Here is a 10148-nt window from a genome sequence, read left to right on the forward strand (position 1 = left end):
TCGTATTGTATGGCCATCAATTTTGACACAAACCAATCACAGTATGGAAAAGTACCTGCACAAGATGCCAATTCTTTTTAAGAAGGTTTTAAAACAATACAAACCAGAAAGTAAACAGCCTAATTTATGTCCAACTTTTCTAACCAAAAATTACATATGTAACAAAGCAAACAATAAACTAACGATTACGTACAGGCACATACAAAATGTGGTGGGGTTAAACTGGTTTTAATGCACAAATCCTCCGTCTAACCTTGATAGAGGTGTACCTGTACAACATACCAACAAACTTTCCCTTTCTGTCTTATACTTTTTCAATTAAGATGCTTAATTCTTTCTTCCAAATTGCCAACCACTAAATTGATAAGAAAAAAATAACAACAATTAATTACAAAAATATACTTATATTACATATAAAGAAAGAAATATATAAACAAAAAAATCATAACATTAATAGTGTTCTTTATATATTGTGTTTCCCCTGACCACTCCATCAACATGTCTATCCATCTTTATCTGTAAAAAAAAAAAGAATTCTCATATTTATACAGGACACATTTAAATAAAGCTATTCTATCAATGAAGAATACAAAGAGTTATATTTAATTCTAATGCAATCATTTTGTATCAATGGTTCTGATTTGATGACAGTTAGTGTAAAATTCTCTATCTTCCTGTCTGTAACTAAGGAAGCCAACATTTAGAATTGCTGAATGTATTGACATGTAATTTCTACAAAAAAATCACATGTTGCACCTATAAATCTTATCTTTATCAAATTTTATACATGCTTAAGCGGCACAGAAGCCAGAAAACACCTGGTGTCTAGTTTGAGGACAGAAGCATGTATATGACGTCACCTAGTGAAGGGACCAAAATAAGAAGATAACATCTTTTTCCCAGAATTTTCTTTAATGAAGATTTTACACTAAAATTTATTTAAAGCTTTGAGTATGTCTACCCATCCCAGGTAAACTAAATTTGACAGTAAAAACTACTGATTGTAAGTCCTTAGAGCTTCAAATACAATACAGTTATCTTTTAAGTAGACTAAAATAGAATAAACCCTCAATTTTGATTAATTTAGACTTTAGTTCTTTTCACAATAAAAATAAGATGTATAATGAAATACTAAGCTCAAGCATTATATGTATACACATACTCTTCTTTCCGTGCATTTTTTAAACCAGTAAAGTATGATGTAGAGTCTGATCCTAATATTATAGAAATAATAATATATGGTAAAAAATAAAATGATCGTTTCATATAAATTATTCCAAAATTTGACTGTCTAAGACTTATTTTTCTGAAAACATTACAGTTTAAAAGTTTCTGATTGTGTACTTAAACCTTGACATATATCTCATACAAGATGTCTTAGGGACGTGACTTAAATTGTTACTTCAATAAAAACTTTATATCCAAACAAAGTTATTTCCAAATGATTGTGCCTTTGAATTACAGGAACCGAATACATATACATGTATAACCTTTCCTTATATTTTCTTATGGAATAAATCTTATTTAATATTTTTAAGAGAGTATGTATTGCTTGGTCATGATGATGACAAAGTAGAATATTGAAATAATATGACATCTTTGTATACATAATATGTCACAAGCTAGCAAAAGTGTAAATTATATTTATATTACATACTTAATATATCTTTCAATTCTTTTGATTTCTCTGTCTTTCAACTGGGCCCATTTGTCCTGGTCCTGATTGTCTAAGATATCACCCAGGAAACCCTTGAAGGCTGTCCAGAAATCCTCCAAGGGCTCCCCAGACTGCTTTTTAAGTTGTTTTTTTTCATAGCTGAATGCTCTCTGAAAAATAATTAAAGATCAATAATACAGTATGTTTATACAAATATGGTGTTTAATGCACACATTTTCAGTGCCCCATTGGTTTAAAAGTTTCTTAACAGTAACAAAGGAGGTTGACATAGGACAGACATGAAAATTGCTAACACAATAACAACTCCTCCTAATCATGTTCAACATGCCAAATATCAAATGGAAATTTAAAGAATCAAGAGTTTATACAATTATTTTATATCCTAAGGTCTGTACTTTCCCAGGTTAGAAAGGCTTTGACTTGATTTTCTACAAAGAAGATACCAATATGCATATATATTTTAAAGGTGTGCACATTATGATTAAAAATTAAATTGTTCTTAGTGTTTCACCCAGGGAATGAATCTATATATATTAAGGTTGCATCATTGTATTTATATAAGCAAACAGCCAGCTCAATAGATGAATTAGGTATGCAGTAAACTATCTTGTATTTCAGTTTTTTAGTATATCTAACCTACTCATAACTAATGTTTTACTAACACAAATTGGGTTTATCTGCAAAATGATGTGAAAAGTTGCTTAACTCTTAAGTGATTGATTTTGAGAATTCTTACAGCTATAAATGATAATCATAATAAGTATTTTATGTGATTACCATTAATCCATGTGATTGTGTGGGGACTATATTTTTAATATATGATAATAAATATCTTTTTTTTTTAAATACTGATTTATGTACTTACTAAAGCAACTGTCATATTCTCAACAGCTTCTTCATCTTGGCATTGAAACCTGGAAAAGAGAGCTTTTCCTAAGTCCTTCAGACTTTTACAGCCTAAGTCTGCTGATTCATTTCTTGATAGCATCTAAAAAATAATTTAAACATCATGATAGGTTTACATCATACATGTAAGCAACTTATGTTTCTTAAGGAATAATTTAACAAAAATTTGGTCTATATAAGAAATAGCATCTAAAATGTGGGGCACATATCTACATGGTTATTTTAAAGGGTGCACCACATTTTTGATGGTAGGAGAAAGAAAAAATATAAATTAAAAGTCATTATTTCTTTAATTCAATTCTAAATTTTATTTTAAGCATGAGTAAATCATGAAAAAACATGTGATTTTTATGTCCTGTATTAGCTAAATATTTCTCTGATTTATTTTCCAAGAAAATGTTGTCCATGTCCTCATCATAGTTAACTTACAATCCAAAAATCAGCCCAATGTCTGAAGGCGTTTTGGAAAAATGCCTGTATTAAACTTTGATTTTCAACAACTTATCGAAGTCCAAAGCCTGTAATTTCATAAAAAATTAGTGGAACCCGTCCCTAACTTAAACTTGAATAGACTGAAGACCTTTGGAAAAAAGTTCTAAAGATGCATAAAAAATGTGCATCTGAATAGCTGTATATCAAAACTGTACCGTAGTAAATCCTTATATAAAACTGTACCGTAGTAAAGCTGTATATAAACTGTACATCTTAAAACCTATATATAAACTGAATAGATATTGTATGCAGTGGTAGAATCTATAAAGCTTATACAAATTAAAAAATGTGCATTTTTACAGAGTTGCAGTTTATATACATCTTTAAAAATGTACATTTGAATACCACTTTTGACTATATATATACTGCCGCTGTGCTATTTGAGCAGTCAAATTGCATTGACTGTATATTCATATGTGATATACAGTCACTGACCGTATATCACCTTTTTTATGACGTTGACAATGCGTTTCCGTAGAGTTTTATTTATGAAGTCAATAAAACATACCAGTTCACGGAAATTTTACGTCGTCCGCTTCAAATTTTAAAAATGATGGTTTTTACCCTAAATACTTCATTTAGAATACTTATAAGAGTTGCACTATATAAAGAATAACCATACATTGTCAATCGGTTATTTGTACATGGCTCGAAACAGGTAGAAATGCTCGGCACAGCCTCACTTTATACCTGTTTCTAAGCCTTGTACAAATGACATGGATATTTCGAGACAATGTATGGTTATTCTATATATATACAGTTTATATACATTTTAAAGATATACATTTATTATGTATCTTTAAAACTGTAAATCAAGATAATAGTTATAGGACAACACCTAGTATAAAACAGAACATTTGGTATGATTGTCAATAACAAAACTTTCCACAAGAGATCAAATGACACAGAAATTAATAAAGTTTCTATAAGTCACCATACTACCTTCAAAAATAAGCAGAGCCCATACCGCAAATTAAGCTATAAAAGGCCAGCAAATTACAAATGTAAAACATTTCAAACTAGAAAACTGATGGCCTAAATCATGTACAAAAAAAGAACGAAAAACAAATAAGTAACACATCATAAAAAGACAAGCCCTGAATTACAATGCTTGTATGTCATTCTTCTAACACTCTCATAAATTTCATTGTTACCTTGTTTTTGGTTTGAGACCTAAAGTCAACCATTTTCCGGGTGCTGAACCTCACTCCTGCTCTAAGAACTTCTTGGTAGTCTGCCTCCGGAGCAAGTCTCCTCTTTAAAGACATTAATTATACCCCCGCTTTAAAAAAGGGGGGGTATACTGTTTTACCTCTGTCTGTCAGTCCGTCCGTCCGTCCGTCCGTCCATCAGTCCGTCAGTCCGTCAGTCCGTCAGTCAGTCCGTCCCATGAAACTTTCGTCACATTTTTCTCAGGAACTACACATCCACCCTTTCTGTAATTTGGTATCAACATTTATATATGTCAGCCATACCGTGTGATGCGTTTTCAGATTCATCACTTGACAACTTCCTGTTTACCGAACACTTGTCTGATTTTACACATGATAGCCAAGTTGAAAATTTTCGTCACATTTTTCTCAGGAACTACAATACAAGGATTTCTGAAATTTGGTTTCAGGATTTATATAAGTCAGCTATACCGTGTGATGCGTTTTCAGATTCATCACTTGACAACTTCCTGTTTACCGAACACTTGTATGATTTTACACATGATAGCCAAGTTGAAAATTTTCGTCACATTTTTCTCAGGAACTACAATACAAGGATTTCTGAAATTTGGTTTCAGGATTTATATAAGTCAGCTATACCGTGTGATGCGTTTTCAGATTCATCACTCGACAACTTCCTGTTTACCGAACACTTGTATGATTTTACACATGATAACCAAGTAAAAAATTTTCGTCACATTTTTCTCAGGAACTACAATACAAGGATTTCTGAAATTTGGTTTCAGGATTTTTATAAGTCAGCTATACCGTGTGATGCATTTTCAGATTCATCACTCGACAACTTCCTGTTTACCGAACACTTGCATATTTTTACACTATTAATATTATCCACTTGCGGCGGGGGTATCATCAGTGAGCAGTAGCTCGCAGTTTCACTTGTTTGGCCTGAAATAAAAACAAGCATGCAATATATAAGTTATATTTTCATCTTTATTCAAAATAAACCATTTAATATGATATTAATTCAATCAGAAAAAAGTAAAATCACAAAAATACGGATCTTAGAGGAAAGTCAATTCAAAAAGTCCATAATCACATGTCAAAATCAAATAACTAAACTCATCAAAAACAAATGGTCAAGAACTGTCATATTCCTGACTTGGTACATGCATTATCAAATCTAGAAATTGTTATTGAAACACTGAATTTTCATATTTCTTGTATTTTTGTCCAGTTTAATAATAATGCCATTGAATTTATATGTTGTTTTTTTAAATTTTATATTGCTAGTACGATTCAGTCCTTCAAGCAAGAGAAGTGTGTAAAAAAAATTCAGCCTCTCTATTTTTCAAGTTGATCAGAATCATAAATAGATATAGGAAGAATGTGGTGTGAGTGCCAATGAGGCATGTTTATACATGACATGCTGTATTAATTTACCAAACATCAGGAATTATAAACTGTGAGTTTGCAGTATTTAGCTGACACAGACATCTGTTGTTGATTGCCATTCTTTTAAAAAAATTGATTGATTTGCAATTGTCATGCCTACATAGAACTTGGTGCCAAATTGCCAAAAGTAAAATATAGAATGAAGCAGTGATTTTTTGAGACACTTTTTCATGAAAATCAATAAAGGGAAAGTCATCAGTAATGCTGAACATGTACATTTCCATATAAATGGAGAGACTGAACATTCCCTCTTAAACTAAAAGGCAGATGACTATTAATTCTTGGTTTAAACATGCATATGTATTTATTCATTGCTAACAAATCTTACTTTTAACTCTGTGTCTGGGTCTGCCAAAAATGGGTTCTTTGGGAACCGGCTTTTCAGGTAATCTGTCAAGGGTCTCTACAAAAAGGAAAAGCATCAGTAGTCTCAGTCTTCTAAGTTTCTGTCTCCCTTTATATTTATTATAAGATCTTAATTTTATTTGAATAATCATGTTTAGTCAAGTTATAGCTCATTCTATGTCGATTTACATTTATTTTTTATTTTTACCGGATCATTCTTTTGAACTTTTTAATGATATACACATGTCACTGCTGATTTTGCTTATAACCAGCAGAAGCTATCATTATAATTAGGTGCATTCAAGTGCAATGATAGAGGTCTGTCATTTATAAATGAAAGTGAAAAAATGGAGAATATGTCTAATTTGGCCTTATGTTAATTTAGCAGGATTCCGCTTACTGTTTTGTCAGATTTAAGTATACCGTTAACACAATGTACGTAAACAATTCTCATTTTTTTGTCATTTCCCGGGTCCAGCAAGAGAATAAATTTCATTGCATTTGGTGGCAGCAAAGTACAGTTGGAGAACAGAAACAGATTGAGAGATTTTTACATATATAAAGGGGCATAACTAATATATGGTAAAAGTTTTGCCACTCAATTTAAAACTTGATATATGATTATATTTTGAGGTAATGTGCATTGTATTTACGGTAAGTTTTAAAACATTTGGTTGAGGCAAACTAAAGCTATATATAGAATGGGAAAAAAAATTCAGCAATTGAATTTAATAAAGGGGCTTATGAAGGAATAAAGTGATGACACCCAATTTTAACCATGATCTTTGTTTTGTGGTAGTATGCATTTTATTTCAGTTTTACAATATTTGGTTGAGGCAAACTAAAATGAGAGAACAGACACCATTTTTTTAATGGAGAGGACGGACAGACTGGACAAACCGACATGGGTATTACTTAATGATCTCTGTTACTACTTGGGCATAATAATGACAAAAAACAGGATCAAAGAGTTCTGTCTCATATTGTAGATAAGAACTTATAACTACTTTACCATAAATTTAAGAATGCATACTATAGTTTCAATACTGGGAATATTGGTGCTCGCAAGAGTCAACTGTAAATATGTTGAGCAAAGAAACAATTCAGTGATTTGCTGATCATGAGACATACAAGATCTATGATATGGATTACATTGACCGACTGCAGCTATAATTCTTACACATTGTATCATATTTTCAAAATTTTCTCAATAGTTACCTCCATATCTGTCTTTTCAATGCAGGTAAAAGACCTTCCAGGTTTTGCTGTTGCTGTTGTGTTTACACATTTTTTCAAATCTTTTAACTCTTTTACTGTAATAATTATAAGTTAAAAAAAAATAAATAGAAAGCTATAAATATGTATTTTAAGGTCTTGATGTCACATTCACAAAATGATTCAGGTGCATTTAAAAAAAAAATGATAGTAAAAAATTAAATGTAAAGTATAAAATTAAAATACATATATATGCATTTTAATAAAGAAATTATCTATATTTCATCATTGCATGCCTTTTTAAATAGACAAGTAAGCAAAGAAAGATATTCAGCATTTAACATATGGGAAAATAATTGGTAAAATAATTTATTCTTTAGTATCTTTACTACAGGAAATTCAAAGTAAAAGAAAATGTCTACTTACACAATATATTTATATTATATTATAATTAATCTAATAACTGCAGGCTTAGTTAGTAAGTATCATACAGTGCCCATCTATTTTTTAATTCATTTACATGGCTTAGTACTTTATAGTTTTTTGTAGTTTCATGAGTTATCTCCCCTGTTTTGACAATTTGCAACAATTACCAACATATTTTTCACTAGAAGTAGGTTCCAATACATTGCATAATCAATTTGATTAATTTAAAAAATCAGGCAGGTTGTACCAGTGGGTCTATAAAACAGTGCAAGTTTGGATGGAAACACTTCTAAGAGAAATCCAAGATATTAAATTTTATAACTTGTAGTTATACATTTCAACATAATTAGAGATATATATAGATTCAAAAACATAACATACCTATTTCTTTTAACAATAAAGAGTTGCATTTGCACCCTTCACAACAAAAGTGACCATTTGGTAGGTTAGGGAGTGGTACCGGTGCTGCTACCAAGTCATCAAAAAGGTCCTGCTGTGAACCTAATTCACCAATACCATTTGCATTGCTGTCTTGGCTGTCCTGTTAAAAAATAATTCTTTTTAAAATTCAAAAAAAAAATTGTTGTTGCTTTTAATGATTTGTTCTCATAGTTATTCTCTCCATTTTGATTGAAAGGCTATGTACACATTGTGTTGTTAAATTTAAGCTTTTTAACTAATTACCAGCATTGCCTTACTGAAACTCTGCTTTTTAATTATCTAATTCTGTTTTCAAAAATTACACTGACATATTAAAATGTCTATTTGGGAGGTATAATAAAAAACTTTATTCAAATACTTTTTTTTAGGGACTTATCATTATTTACCTGGGAGGAGGGGCTGGTCATTTTGAAATCAAACATATAAAATTTCTTGACCCCCAAATAATATTTCACTATTTTTATTTGATCCCCCAAGGTAAAAACATTTAAAAAAAAATTACCCCACCCCCCTCTATTTACATACAACATGTAAATCTACAAAAATATTGCAAATGAAAACATATTTGAGGGGAAATTGTTTTGTAATAGGGCTCTTCCATAAGGCCTTTTCCATGAATATAAGTAGGTAGAGCAAGCCAGTGCTAAAATTAGTATTTTCTTCTGACTTTTTTTCTAATTTGCTATATTGTGCTTTAAAAGAAATCTTTATCCTAAGTAACTCAAAAAATAACTTTTTGAAACAGTAACAACAGGAACAACACATTATTTATTAACAGGAATCTATCATATAAATGATGCTTAAACTTAAGTTTTTTGTAAGGCCTTATTGAAACTTCAATTAATTTAAGTCCCTAAACTTTTATATAGATAGTTCATGTTTTCAGCTTGACAATTCAATAACTCATTTATTGTCACATTTCACTCACGAATGTGTGATAGTAACCTTTTTCTTATTCTATATTAGCCCAAAAAGCTTGAGGGAGTTAGAGGTACATTGTAAAAATTGACCCAAAGGGATCTTGTTATGAAAACAAAAGAATGCATTGTGGTCAGAATCATTATCAATGTGTATCAATATTCAAATGCAGAGTAGATAAATATTTAATCATTTATTGCTGTACACTATGTTCTTTTCATAATGTTGCCTGATTTGTATGTTTGGAAAAAAATTTGCCCAAATGGCTGTAAATTTCGTTTTGATTGATACTTAATTTCTCTCAAACAAATAAACTAATTTAAATAAAGTTTGGTTGTAAGGCTTTTTAATTTAATATAGTGATCAAAGTGAGTGAAATACATGTATAATGACTGAATTATTTGGATGATAAAGCTGCAGCTTCCTACATCACCTCTTGTGATGTCTTACTTGTATATAAATGTTTAAAATATATTTTCATTTGACTGTTGTAATTTTTTACACATTTTGTCTCTTGAAGTATGTAAAATACTTATTTTCATGTGTATAAAAACTTGATCCGCCCACTTTGAATTTATAAACAGATTTGAACCCCCCTTTTTCTACATACAGAAAAAATGACACCCCCTGTATTTTGACCAGGTCCCCCCCTTTTCCCAGACAAAAAAAGATAAGTCCCTTACTGCAACACATGCATGTTTGACAGACAGTGCAACAAATGTTTCTAAAAATTTTCGCCTGTAATACTTGTTGTCTTTTCCACCACTATATTAACCTCACTTACAACTGTGTCCACTTGTTAATAAATTTTTACCAAATTAAAAATCGTAGCAAAAGTAGAATATTTAAATGTATTTAAAATTTCTAGTTCATTGTATGGCATTGATTTTTTTCTGGTTATATGACGCTGAAAGATTGTGTGTTTTTTTATACCTGAAACATGACTTTGAAGTCTAATCTTTGTCGTTCTTTAATCTTCTTGTCTTTCCTTTGATGTTTGGCGTCTTTGACAGAACTGTAATAATTTTGACAGAACTGTCGTCTGTATTATGACGTCATGTATAAACCGGGTTACGTATACGTTTCAAAGAGATGCGATTTCG

General features: G+C 30.6%; 3 protein-coding genes across 4 annotated transcripts in view; 1 reads left to right on the forward strand and 2 right to left on the reverse strand.

Annotated features, from left to right (window-relative positions):
• The window catches only part of LOC139528191 (probable RNA-binding protein 19), a 74012-nt gene that overhangs the window by 35674 nt on the left and 28190 nt on the right, over positions 1-10148 (forward strand). The gene's annotated exons all lie outside the window — the stretch shown is intronic.
• Positions 389-4343, reverse strand: LOC139528188 (uncharacterized). The gene is made up of 4 exons (XM_071324063.1): positions 4231-4343; positions 2544-2666; positions 1658-1827; positions 389-516 (listed from the first exon to the last, which is right to left on the reverse strand). Exons 1-4 carry the CDS (start codon positions 4261-4263, stop codon positions 513-515), a joined length of 330 nt encoding a protein of 109 aa, XP_071180164.1. The 5' UTR covers positions 4264-4343; the 3' UTR covers positions 389-512.
• Positions 6005-10108, reverse strand: LOC139528966 (uncharacterized). Its single transcript, XM_071325211.1, has 4 exons — positions 9979-10108; positions 8068-8227; positions 7264-7358; positions 6005-6103 (listed from the first exon to the last, which is right to left on the reverse strand). The coding sequence occupies exons 1-4, from the start codon at positions 9985-9987 to the stop codon at positions 6005-6007; spliced, it is 363 nt and encodes a 120-aa protein (XP_071181312.1). The 5' UTR covers positions 9988-10108.

Source organism: Mytilus edulis, chromosome 6 (assembly GCF_963676685.1).
Source record: "Mytilus edulis chromosome 6, xbMytEdul2.2, whole genome shotgun sequence".
NCBI classification, from domain to species: Eukaryota; Metazoa; Mollusca; class Bivalvia; order Mytilida; family Mytilidae; genus Mytilus; species Mytilus edulis.

Excerpts from the sequence above, each read along its gene's own strand:
- LOC139528188 (XM_071324063.1), bottom strand. The coding sequence starts at position 4,263 with ATGGTTGACTTTAGGTCTCAAACCAAAAACAAG. Across the intron at positions 2,667-4,230 it reads GGTCTCAAACCAAAAACAAG|ATGCTATCAAGAAATGAATC; the intron begins GTAACAATGAAA and ends ATTATTTTTTAG. Across the intron at positions 1,828-2,543 it reads AGAATATGACAGTTGCTTTA|AGAGCATTCAGCTATGAAAA; the intron begins GTAAGTACATAA and ends ATTATTTTTCAG.
- LOC139528966 (XM_071325211.1), bottom strand. Across the intron at positions 7,359-8,067 it reads TTTATTGTTAAAAGAAATAG|TAAAAGAGTTAAAAGATTTG; the intron begins GTATGTTATGTT and ends TAATTATTACAG. Across the intron at positions 6,104-7,263 it reads TTGAAAAGACAGATATGGAG|AGACCCTTGACAGATTACCT; the intron begins GTAACTATTGAG and ends TCCTTTTTGTAG.